At 51.2% G+C, this 12553-nt stretch overlaps 1 protein-coding gene across 4 annotated transcripts; it reads left to right on the forward strand.

The window, feature by feature from the left end:
* The first annotated feature begins 561 nt into the window (after positions 1 to 561).
* LOC120221388 lies at positions 562 to 3100 on the forward strand. Of its 4 annotated transcripts, none has more exons than XM_039218767.1 (3): positions 562 to 636; positions 1375 to 1538; positions 2116 to 3100. In XM_039218767.1, coding segments are annotated over exons 1-3 (1080 nt in total). In that variant the 5' UTR covers positions 562 to 635; the 3' UTR covers positions 3031 to 3100. The 4 variants fall into 4 exon arrangements, with proteins under 4 accessions (XP_039074698.1, XP_039074699.1, XP_039074701.1 ...); XM_039218768.1 differs by having other exon boundaries at positions 2119 to 3100; XM_039218770.1 differs by lacking the exon at positions 1375 to 1538.
* The last annotated feature ends 9453 nt before the right edge of the window (positions 3101 to 12553 follow it).

A 12553-nucleotide genomic window follows, 5' to 3' on the forward strand; every position in this document is an offset into this window, starting at 1 on the left:
ATAAAGTAAAACTATATTTTCAATATTTGAGAGAAGGAAATGACAGGGGGAGGCTTTTCTCAGCAAATATGTACTGGGCACCCCTCAACGACCAGGGCTGGGTCGGGGGCATGGAGGTGCTGAGATTTGCCGACCGAAGAATCCTCAGGCTCTGGCCAGAGCTCGTCATGTAGTCGGTACTCAACACTGGGTCACCGACCGCGGTGGGCGGGAAAGACAGTTGTGCTCCAGAATGGGTCGCTCGCAGGGAACATCCCTCTGGGGAGACTCGATAAATGTTTGCTGAGCTAGTGAGAGAAAGAGAAGTGACTGATGCTGACCATGGCCGATGGAGTTGTATCAGGGGAGTCTTAGAACTCCCTGACTCTCAGCATGATTAAACGCTAGAAAAGCAACAAGGAACACTGGAAAACATCCACCCCAGTCTCGTTTTAAAAATAGGGCCCATCTGTCCTGGAGGGCTTAAAGTGGCGCAGGCCCTAAGGTAGGGGCCTGGCCAGGATGACCTCTGGAGGCCCCTCCCAGCTCTAGGATTCCATGATTCTATGACATGGCCAGCAGTCTGGAGTGGCGACATGAGTGTATCCCCAGTGGACAGCAACAGGAGGGCTAAGCCATCTACCTCCTAAAGACAGAGTAAGCGTGGCCAAGAGCCCTTTCGGCAGATAGGGCTTAGCCAGCCAGGAAGGGAAGGGTGGTGCTCTGTGGGGGTCAGCCCTCAGTCACCTCCTGTATTTCCGGAGGAGGAGACAGGGTGGGGTTGGACCCGGGAGGGAAGAGGCAAGGGTCTATACATTCCAAGCGATTCAGACCCAAAGGACAAGGGCAGCTGAGGGCCGTGGGCTGGAAGAGGGACAGGCAGCTGTTTTCTGGGTGGGACAGGCTCAAATACTGCTCTGTTCTCACTAGGCAGAAGTGGAAAAATAGCATCAAACTGGCAGTACTGGGTGTGGGGTGGGGGGAGAAATCAGAGCCTGCCTTCTAGGTGGGGGAAGGACGGTATTGGGGAACCGACGGACAATGTGGACGAGGAAGGGAAGACTACACTGCCCTTGGCTGGCACAGGAGGTGGGGTTATTTGGACTGGGCATCTCCTTGGCCTGGTCAGACCTTGGTCTCGGTGAAGTGCTCGCATTTGGACCACAAGGAGTAGGGCTCCCAATTCCCCTCCTCCTATGGAATGGATGAGAAGACCCTCTACTGCCCAAGAGGGTCAAGACAAAATATCCTGGAAGACTGTGACCTTACAACTATGGCCCAATTGGTAGACTTGCCATACGTCCTTCCCCTGCTTTCGTTTGGGATTCCTAAAGTCAGGATCAACTTAGGGATGGGGTTAGCAAGCACCCCTGTCCATCTGCTTCTCCCCTTTAGTGCCCCCATCCAGCGGGCAGAACAGATGTGGTGAGAAATCTTTATTAAGAGACTGTGAGAGAGGGCCAAAGTCACCCCAACAACAAAGCGTTATCTTCCGGAGGCCATCAGACACAATCAAGACAGTACTTAGGGCCCACCACTTCCAACCTGTGTCGTCTGAGGCAAGTCACCTCATTGCTCTGAGACTGAGTTTCTCCATCTATCAACCAGGAGTAGAATAGTGTCCACCTTCTTGATTTGTAGCAAAAATTGCATATAAGACACAAGCAAAGGGCCAGGCACAGAGACAGCACGTACGGCGTCGCAACACTTCTAAGATGCATTTTTTAAATGTCAGGTGCATTGGGTAGTGGATGATTATGCTCTGGAAAGGAGGTCTCTCTCGGTGCTTAGAATTTCCCCATTAGAGATTCAGTCCTTGGTTTGTGGTCTTCTGGAGTCCTTGCTCAAAAGGCAAATGGGAGTTTCAGAATACCAGCCAGAGTTCAAGGAGACCCCTCCCCACCACTTTTCCAAAGGGTCCTTTGGCCTCAAGTTGTCTCAGGGTCTTGCCTTCCTCCTCCCGTCTTGCTTTCCGAAGAATAGGGTATGTGTTTCCTAGTCAGAAGCTTCCCGGGACCTAGGAGAGGTTGAGGAGTAGGAGCAGGGTGGCGGCGGCTCTCGGGAGCCAGAGGGAAGGGGAGAAAGCGTGCAGGGAGGTGGCAGGCATCCGAGGGGAGCTGACCCAACTGTCTTCAGCAGGCCCAGCATCCAGCCTCCAGGGGCGCTCGCGGCAGGTCAGCGCCACGAAGCCGTATCCGCCAGGCCGGGACAATGTCTAGACGCCCGGCGAGCCGTTCCAACATTTACAGCCGCTTCGGCCATCCCAACAATGTGTCCTTCTCGGCCCAGGCTCCAGGCTGGCCCCACTGCCCCAGCGTGAGCGGGGCTAACAGTGTCAGGCGCCCCCGTACCCCGAGTGGCTCTGAGATCAACAGCTGCGGCAGCCCCTCGGAGCCACCCGACGGCCCCAGCTGCTTCAGGCTTCCAGTGAGGAAAGTCTGCATGGGCCGCCCCTACTACTCCAAGTGTGTAGAGACGAGCCACCTAGCGAACCGGCCCAAGGTGGCCAGGAAGCCCGCTTGCCACGACCGCCCCAGCTGCCTGCTGTGTACGGAACGTCCCTCAGGCCCCTGTAACGTCACCTTCCTGGACCAACTCATCAAAGGCATCAACTACCTTGACAGATCCACCAGTGCCTTCTGTCCCAAGTCATCACTGAACCTGCCGAGGCTCGCAGCCAACTGCCTGGAGCGCGCCGCCAACTCCATCCACCTGGACCCCCCAGACCCCTCCTCCCCCCGTAGTCACCCTAACCAGGTCAGCGGCGTGGCTGCCTCTGAAAACTACACCAACACCTGCATGGTGTCATCCATGGGGGGCATCAACACTCTACAGTGTGTGGACGGGTCTGCCCACGCCAGCTGCTCACACCGGCTTCAAAGCCAGGGCACCACACCCGTGCTGCCCCAGAGGCCAGGAATGAAGCTGCCCGAGCTCCCCTTGCTCGGCAAAGGGCTCTTTTCCTTAGGTCGTCTGCCAAAGTTCTGGGAGGCAATCCGCTCCGGCTGGAGAGCCCCCGAGCCCACCTCCAAACCCTGTAGCTGGTGGTAACATCGATCGCAAAGTGGGTACATGTCCATCAGGCCGCAGCTCTAGGAAATAAATGGTCTGTGGCAAAATGCATCTTCCAAGGCTTCATTGGAGGGGAGGGGGCGGGACAGCCGTTCAGATTGCGGGGTTATAAACTGAAAGGGCTCCAGGGCCGGGAAGGTACAAGTTAATGGGTGAACTGGGCTGGGTGGTGGTGAGAAGGTAACAGTGGGGCTGGCTGAGTGGAGAAGAGATACCTGGTCTAAACTGAGCTCTCAAACAGGTTGTTGCTTTTTCAAAAAAAGCCAGGAAGCTCATGTTTACACGCTCACAACAAATTCAAAAATGTTCTAGTGCTCTGTGGGCCCAAGAAAAACGCTTGCAGGTGGAATGTGAAGCCCACAGGCCACGGTTTGCAATGGCGAGTTTATATCTCGAATGGATCACTGGGGGAGTTTCCCTGTGGGAAGAAAAAAAGACTAGCTCTTCATTCCCAATCCCCATTCACACTCTTCTGATTTCAGGACTGTTGTGGATATTGATTTTAGCACTGCCCAATGTGAACAGAAGTTATCATGACGACGACGACGATGGTGGTGGTGGTGGTGGTGGTGGTAATAGTAAGACTTATTATGTGGCAAGCACTATTCTAAGTGCTTTGTATATATTCTTTTAAGGATGTGTTTTTAATGGCCAGGGCTTAGGGTGGATGTAGAAGAAAGCTTTATGATGGCTGGTGGGAGAGGCAGTCAGGGATCGGTGCCACTAGAAGGAATGCCCTTCTTAGGAAATCTTTGAAGCATGGTTCTGTCCAGGCCAGAGAGAGCTGGAGGGTCAGAATGAGGTGGTCCCAAGTTTCTTGCTGGAAATGTCTGAGAAAATGTTCCCTGAGCCACCAAGGGGTCCAAACCTTCAGAGACTCAACTGATTTGAGTGCTGAGAAGTCAGGCCCTACAAGGCTTCCAGAGACTAAGGGACTGTGGAGACTGGGAATCCAGCCTCATTCTGCCACTAGCCTGCCCTGGGACTTCGGGTACATCACTTGGTCTCCTCAGGCCTGTTTCCCCTTCTATAAATGATTAGGGTAGCCTTGATGGCCCCTAAGGGCCCCAGACTCTGATATTTCTAAATCTGTCTTCCTAGTCCCAAGCCAGGCCTGGGCTGAGAATTGAGAGTGCCCCCCCCCACCCCCCCAACTTGCCCCTTAGCTCAGGCCTCCTGAGTCTTGAGACAACTTCCCATTTGTGGCCTTGGGACCATTTCTGTGTGACTCTTCAGGCCCAGGCCCTTCTTGCTCGAGCTTTCCTGTCTCCGTGGAAATACGAAGGCCAATAGCAGGTCCTCATGCGGAATGGGGCTGACCTTGAAATAATGCAGAACCTGCAGTTCTACAAGATTCCATGACTCCTGGAGGGAGTGGCCTGCTCTGGCCTAGCTAGCTCCATGGCCAAACAGAGAATGGCCAAGCCTGATTATCCCTACCATGAGGTCACCATGGTGGTGTTAGGATAGGAGGAAGGAAGGGGGTACTGGCCCCCAGTTTACTAAATTCACCCCCACTTGTATTTCATCTCTGAGGAACAAGGGATCCCTGGGTCCAAAGCTCAGCAGTCCAGCACATCTCTTTCCTCGTCTCTTGTCTCCCTTTCCTCCTGAGGGAGAAGACCATTTGGCCTTTGTCTGACAGGTCCTCAGTTGTCTTGCATCCCTTCCCTCCTGAGGGAGAAGACTCGGGTGTCCAGCAACCCATTCCCCAGGTGCACATTTGTAGGAATGCAGGTTACTAGAACCCATTTTGGCCCAACTCAAGAGATAGTCCAAGATATCCTGATTCCCAAATCCTCTGTCTGGCCACTCAAAGCCATGCCCTTCCTGCGCTAGGTCCATATTTGCATAAGATTTGTCTGTGACTCTCTCCTGGAGATGCCCGACTCCAAATCAGTTTAATTTCCCCTAAGTAGAGTGTAAGTAAGACTTTGCCTATGACACTGCCCTTGAGGTCTCCGGTGTCTAGACGAGTTCTGGCTCACAATAGGGGCTTGGTTATTAATATTGATTACAGATCAGTATGCCTAATAGGTGCCCAGCAATGGTAACTGCTCTTGTCTGGAGGATAGATAGTCTTATATGCAATGAATGTTCAATAACTAGTATTTATGGCCAACATTTATTAAGCCCTTAATTATATACCAGGCATTGTTTTAAGTGCTTTATATTAACTCATTTAATCCCCACATCAATCCTTCAAGGACGTTATTATTGTCCCTATTGTGTGGATGGGGAAACTGAGGCACAGAGCGGTCAGGCATAAATGATTATGATAAAGATGATTACAGTGCACACAGCACAGCGGCTCTTCAAAAGCTGGTTGGCATTGTCATTACAGAGTATTATGTGGACAGCAGGTGCTCAATCATAATAACAATTATCCTCATGATTACAGCATCTTGCAAATAGTAGGTGCCCTGTAAATGTACACAGTGGATGCCCAATGAATGTTAAACATTACAGAGCCCAGTACGTAGTAGGTGCTCAAATGAAGTTTGACCATTGGTGGCGGGTTGGATTGTATGTTAAAGGGACAGGATCTCTGTGCTTGGTCCAGCTGCTGCTTGGATACTCACTGCTCACAAATCCTTTTCACCAGTCACTTAGCCCAAGTCCAGAGAAAATAAGGTTCTTAGCTAAAGAAAGCTGGCTGTTCCAAGTGGCCCAGCAAAGACCACAGGAAGTCCTCCGTGTCCACGGTTCAAGCCATGCATCTGCAAGGTCTATGTAAACAGGAAAAAGCATGCTGGCTGTAGAACAATGCCACAGCCTGGTGTCCCCACAGCTGGAGGGTGGGGGTGTCAAGGAAAGCCCTTCATGCCTGTAGAAGTACCTCATCATGTATCGAGCACCCACACTGTTCTAGGCATGTAATCAATGCCAGAAACATAGGCTCTCAGCCTTCTTTGCTCCCAACGAGGCTAAGTTTTAGTACCTCATTTTGCAGAGGGGAAACTGAGGCTCAGAGAGAAAAAGTCACAACCCTAAACCCCTGCAGCTGGAATGGGGCAGAGCTGGGATTCCAAACCAGCGCTCTGACCCTCAGCCAATGCCCTTTCCATCCAAACTGCAGGGGGGTTTTCTTAGTATTTATTGAATAGATCCCAAGAGAAAGAGGGCTAAATCTTGGTATCCAAACTATGCAGTAAATTAGACAAAGCAAAGATGCTGTTTAACTCTAGGAGTCTGGACCGCCTCTCAACACCAGTGTTATTTTGTTGGCTTTTTAAAAAAATTGTTTTTATGTTTTATTTATTTCTGAGAGAGAGAGAGAGACAGCATGAACAGGGGAGGGTCAGAGAGAGAGGGAGACACAGAATCTGAAAAAGGCTTCAGGCTCTGAGCTAACTGTCAGCACAAACCCTGACATGGGGCTCGAACCCATGGACTGTGAGATCATGACCTGAGCCGAAGTTGGACGCTTAGCCGACTGAGCCACCTAGGCGCCCCTCAACACCAGTGTTTTGAACAGGGCAGTGTTAACCTGAAATATGCTCTTTCCAGGAAAGAGGAAACAGAGAGAAATTTCCTCAGAGGTCTCAATTGCCCAATTCACTGGTCCCTGCATCACTGGGTAACACCAGGGACAGGTGTATGACATTAGAGCTACTTTTGTCTATTAAAAAAAATCTGACATAGCCCTTTTCAAACAGATAATTTGACATCACCGTTCTATGATTCTAGAAAACAAATGCCACTTTTTGTATTGACAAGGTGCCAGTCGGAGTGACACACCATTCTATTTCCAACCCTCACTGTCCCAACAGCCTTTCCTCATTTCTGAACTTACCTCTCTAAACACTTAGCCCACCACGCCCCCGCCCCCAACCCCATTCCGAGGCCCACCTTACCCCTCACTGTCTTTTCTGTCTGCACATGGCTGGTCCTGCTTACTCCACATAAGAAGCAGAAAACTAGGAGTGAGGGGTACCCTCTCCCCGCCCCAACTGCATCCACATTGCCCTCTTTCAAGCCTAAATCTCAGTAGAAGCAAGAGCCTCAGACATGAGCCATGCCTGAGTTGGTACCACCATTTTTGGCAAACTCAACAGCCTCCTGGGCCCCTCCCAACAGGGCAGGAATTTATGGTGAACAATTGAACAAAGCCGGGAACTCGGAGGGAGAAGGCACAGGACATTCCACAAGGATTTCTCTCAAGCTCCAAAAGACAACATGTGGGAACACTGCAGAAACCTCATAACCTAGCAAAGAAAAGCATGAAAGGGATGGAAAATCTGCCCAGTAGGAAGGGCCGTGCGGGCTGGAGGAAGGAACAAGGAGCCTCGGGTCAGGAGGCCAGGGCGGGAGGGCTAGGGTTATGGCCCTGCAGAGGCCACTCTGCCTCAGATTCGTGGCCCTTAAAAACCAAGGGAACTGCAGAAGTAAACACACGGATGCATACGTATCCGGTTCACAGCAGTGCTCTATTACTCACGATGACGTGGAAACAGCCCAAATACCCAACGACAGGATAGGGTCGGTGATCTGTGCTGTGTCGATGAGCCACGAGACCACATTAAGTATCGCAACTATTATGTGCAAAGTCAATACGTGTTGCGTGCAGAGTAGCCGGCCCACAGATTGCCAATGGGTACCGTCCGCAGTAAAGAGCATGTAGTGGTTTGTACATCTGTGGGCTGCTCCCCATACGGAGCAAGTATGGCAAGAAAAAATCGTCAGCTAAGCTAAACAGAGGGCTCACCAATACCGTTGATTTACACTCTATGCAAGTTTCTTATCTCGGCCTGGTCATAAACAGTTTGGGGACAGGCACCGACCCACAGCGCCATTTTTAAGTAGCACAGGTTTTCACTGGACCCGCAGAAGGTAGGCAAGAAAAGCAAGACGTGTAAATGCACACATACGCTGACGATGTGAGGTAAAATGCACACGTGTACAGTAACAGAGGAGGGGACGTGAACATTTATGGAGCTCCAGCCACAGGCCCTGCACAGAAGTCTTCCAGCGCCCGAGCCGGAGTGCGTGGGCAGGAATGTGAGGGAGTGTATGGAGGCCATAAGAATTCCAACCAGGCTGGAGGGGAGTTGGGGGGGTGGGGTGGGGGCATGAGTGACAAATTCAAATTATAGAGACCATTTACGGTCAGCTCCGGAGCCAGGCTCTGCGGCAGTATTTGTAAAGTATGTTATGAGAAACACCAGCCTGGTGAAATGTTAAAAGATTTTTCATAAAAACAAACGGGCTTCTTTCTCAAGTATCTCGAGGAATGCTGGATTAAATAGAGTCGGGTGGGTGACTTCACTGGAGGCCTGCTCAGAAACTTCCCTGTGTTGGCATCCCTCGAGATGGCCAAAGTGTAGGGAAGCAGAGTTCCCAAACTTGGTGAGCAGGGAACCCCTTCATGAAGAAGCATCTCAGAGGCCAGGTGATCCTTGAGGCACAGGGTGGGAACCTTACCCCAGGCCTGGGACCCAGAATGGGGGCTCAGCAAGAGAGTGGTTGGTAATGATGGGGGATGGGGGGGTGGGGAGATTTCTGGAGGGAGCAGAGGGGCCAAATGCTAGGCTATCTTCAGAAAAGTCACCCTTCTGCCTAGACAGAGTTGGGAAGAACCCAAGGGGAGGCAGAATGGGATGTGGTGGAGAATGTGGGTTCTGGAGTCAGACTGACTGTGTGTGATCTAGGCAAGCCACTCCATGCTCTGGAGCCTCAGTTTCCTTGTCTGGAAAAGGGCAGTAATAAAATACACCCACGTGCCAACCACCCAGAACTGTGGTAATAATTAAATGAGATTCAGTGCTTTTTTTTTTTTTGAGAGAAAGAATGAGAGAGAGAGAGAATCACAAGCAGACTCCACGCTGAGCCCCGCCATGGTGGACCCCAATGATACTGGGGTCAAGACCTGAGTCGAAATCAAGAGTCAGACGTTCAATCAGCTGAGCCACCCAGGCTCCCAAGACTTCAGTGTTAATCAAACAGTGAAGGGAATTTATCTGCTCCAAGTACAGACCAGGACGGGGACATTTCCCAACTTGTTCTTCCATTTAAGTGAAATTATTCAAGTGCCAGCTCCCTGCCAGGCACCATGCCCTTCACAGGCGTCACAGCTGGGAACAAGACAGAAACCAGACCATCACGTTCCCTGCCTTTATTATGCCCCATGATATCAAATGATCTTCCAAATTCTTGCAATTGTAAAAACGTGGAGAGAGAAGCTTGTGGGGGGGGGGGCGCAGGTTGTGGGAAAGCACAGCGGGGAACATGACCTACCCTAGGAGGGCAGGGAAGGCTTCGAAGGGGGCGGGATCTTTGAGCTAAATGCTAAAAGAGAATAGAAGAGGAATGGGTATCGGGTGGGAAAAGCACTCGAGGAGAAGGAAAAGCATGAGCAGAGACGATATTGGGGGAAAGATGTGGCTAGGGAAATGGGCAGCACCATACCTTGCCAGGCCTTGTCGAGTCTTCTCCCTTACATGGGAACTTCCACTGCCTGCTTAGAACTGTGTCCTCTGTCTTCTTCCTCCTCTTCTTCACATCACCTCCAAATTTCCTCTCCTTCAACTCCACTCCCTTCAATACCAATTTTCCTGTTCCATGTTCTCACCCAAGGACATATCCTTACCCTGCCAGCCTCTGTTTACCCATGCAGGTACTAGAACATTTGGGCAAAATAGGTGTTTATTTTCATTATTGAATGAATGCAGGTCCACAGCTAGCCCATACGGTGCCTTTGCTCTTATGAACAAAAGGTACCCTCTCTGGGCAGATCTAGCCCCAAAGCAGGGCCCACTTGGCTGCGTACCCTTGTTCAGTGAACAACCTGCCCAACCATTCACTGCAGGTCTGAATGAATGAACGAATAAAGGATTGTGAAACAAGCGAGAAGCTGTGAGGCAGAGAAAAGATTTGGAGTGGAAGTGGAAGCCGGGAAAAGCTGAGTCCTGTCAATTTTGGAGTGGCAGACAGGTGAACCACAAACTCTGGCTACCGGTTCCAGAAGGCACCCAACTCCTGTTTCTCAGAAGCCAGATCACTTGCCTACTTTTACCTACCCAAACTCTCAGAGCCTCTCCTTATCTAAGGCACCTTGTGCAAGACTTGAATTGTTTCTTTCCAAGAGTATGACGAGCACCCTGAGCTATGAGTATGTACGCTGTGATTACAGGCGCCTCCCGGACTCAGCAAAGCCCCAAAGCCCTGCCTCCACTTCTCTTCTAAGCCATATGAGGAGATAGCCAGGCCCTAGACAAAGCAACTTGAGTGCATTTACTAAAGATATCAAGGACTGCAAAGGAAAACAGAGCTGGCCAAATCCTTTAGTGGGAAGGAAAGGATGCAGAATAAATAGGTGGATGACCAATCCTCAGGGTGGGTGGAGTCACTCTGGAAGACTCTCTAGACAGGCCATGTTTTCCTGCCCTCTGCGTCAGCCTTGCTCCTTCCCGTCTCCAGTCAGCTTTAGCATCTCTCGGCTGACCTCTTTCAGCAAGACTTATAGCTCGGGTTTAGTCTTAACCAGACATCTACAAAGGGTTCCTTGTTCCCCTTTCCCTTTGCTCATGAGCAAACCATCCAAGAAGCCAAAGCTCCGGGACTTAAGGGGCCCGAGGTGGGGAAAAGACACCGGGGTAGCTCACAAAATGTGATTTGTCACGGACGCTGACCCTCCACAGACAGGGAAGGCCTTGGAAAAATCCTGCCACCAAGGCTGGCCACCTGCCAGCTCTGAAGTCAGTGGAGTTTTGTAACTTTCTTCATCAGAGAGGGAGTTCCCCAAGGCAAGGCTGTGGTCGCCCACCATACGGGAGGGCCTTGGGGTGAAGGCTGGACCTGGCTTTCAGATTAGGAGCAACACACTGGGTGCAGAAACTGCTCCTCCATCAGACTCGAGCTCCCTGAGGGTGGAATTGTGTCTCCCTCTTCAGATTGGGAGCTCATCCAGAAACAGCAATAAGAGAAAGAGTTACCATTTATTTAGTGCTTACTATGTGCCTGAAGCTGTTCTTTTAAAAAAAAAAAAAATTCATTCATTTTGATCCTCAACAGCATTGTGAGTGAGATCTTAGTATTAGTCTCCTTTTCCTAATTTTATTTTAATTTTTAAAAAATACTCTTAAAATTTGTTTATTTTGATAGAGTGAGTGGGGAGGGGCAGAGAGAGAGAGAGAGAGAGAGAGAGAGAGAATTCTAAGCAGGCTCTGCACTGTCAGCCCGGAGCCGAATACGGGGCTGGAACTCACCAATGGTGAGATGATGACCTTTGATGAAACCAAAAGTCAGATGCTCAACCAACAGAGCCATCCAGGCACCCCCTTCTCCTATTTTCTACATGAAGATATGGAGGCATCAAAGGGTTAATGAATCTGCTTAAGACTACACAGTGAGCTGGGAGGGGTGGGATTCTATCAGATTTAGAACAACATGAGGACAGGGACTACATCCACTTGCTTCCCGCCACCAGATTAGGGATTCAGCAAGGGCCAAGATCAGACATCCCTCCACGGCCTACCTATATCTCCCTATTTGGAGCCGTAACAGTCCTTCCTTGGTATTGTGCCTGGCATCTGGGTTGGGGCCAGGGAGCTGACCGAACCACAGTGGATGTCGTGTCCGCCCTTTACAGCTCTGAGCTGGTTCCCCAGAAAGATGCGCCATGGGGCGAAGAACCCAATCTTTTGGGGATGGAGCACCTATCTGGGGTGGGGGTCAGGAGGCCAGCATTTTCTCAATCCCTCAGGCGCCTGGATGGGAGGCCGCAGAGTGTCCGGGAGCCTGCAGACTCCTATCACAGGGAACATGCCTTCCGGAGTCAGGCCTGGTGCCGCCCAGTTAGCCGGGCATTTCCCTCTGTCCACAGCTCACCTCACTCCTGGCTGCAAACCCAGCCATGAGTCTCTGGAACCTAGCAACTCTCACAGGAAACAATGGAAACTTCAGTTTTGATTCTCCTCCCTCTATCATTACTCAAAAGGATTTCCTCTAAGCTACATGCACACACGCACACACACGCCAGTTTTCTCTCCACCCACCAGCCTGGGTTGCCCTGGAAATTTTCAGGCAGGAAGGAGACCTGAGCGCGGGTGGAGAGGCCGGGTGGCACGGCTGAGCGTGCTGTCTGTGGGTCTGTGTCAGAGGCGGATCACCGGGCACTGGGACCTACCACCCAGGCATCTGTGACCCGGGCTTTCGCAGGGTCTGTGTCTGGGCCTGGGTGTGGGAGTCCAGCGTCTCTGGCACCGGGGCTGTGATTTATGTTGATCCAAGTTGGTCTGTGAGTGGTTTGTGGGGAAAACGGTGCGTGTGAGGGGCAATTCAGTTCCCTCTCTAGTGCCCACTGTAAAGCGCTGTGGTCAGTGTAGGAGAAAATGTGAAAAAGACAGGCCAACATGTGTGCCAGTAAATTAAGTCGGCCTGTGTGTCAACCGTGAGTGCCTGTGCGTAATTTGTGTATGAAAACATGCCCTTACACTTCGGGTCTGGGGATTCACACCTGTGGGTGTAAAATGTGTAGAGGAACCTGAGCGGCTGAGTGTGT

Source organism: Hyaena hyaena, unplaced genomic scaffold (assembly GCF_003009895.1).
Source record: "Hyaena hyaena isolate Hyena2069 unplaced genomic scaffold, ASM300989v1 scaffold_780, whole genome shotgun sequence".
Lineage (NCBI taxonomy): Eukaryota > Metazoa > Chordata > Mammalia > Carnivora > Hyaenidae > Hyaena > Hyaena hyaena.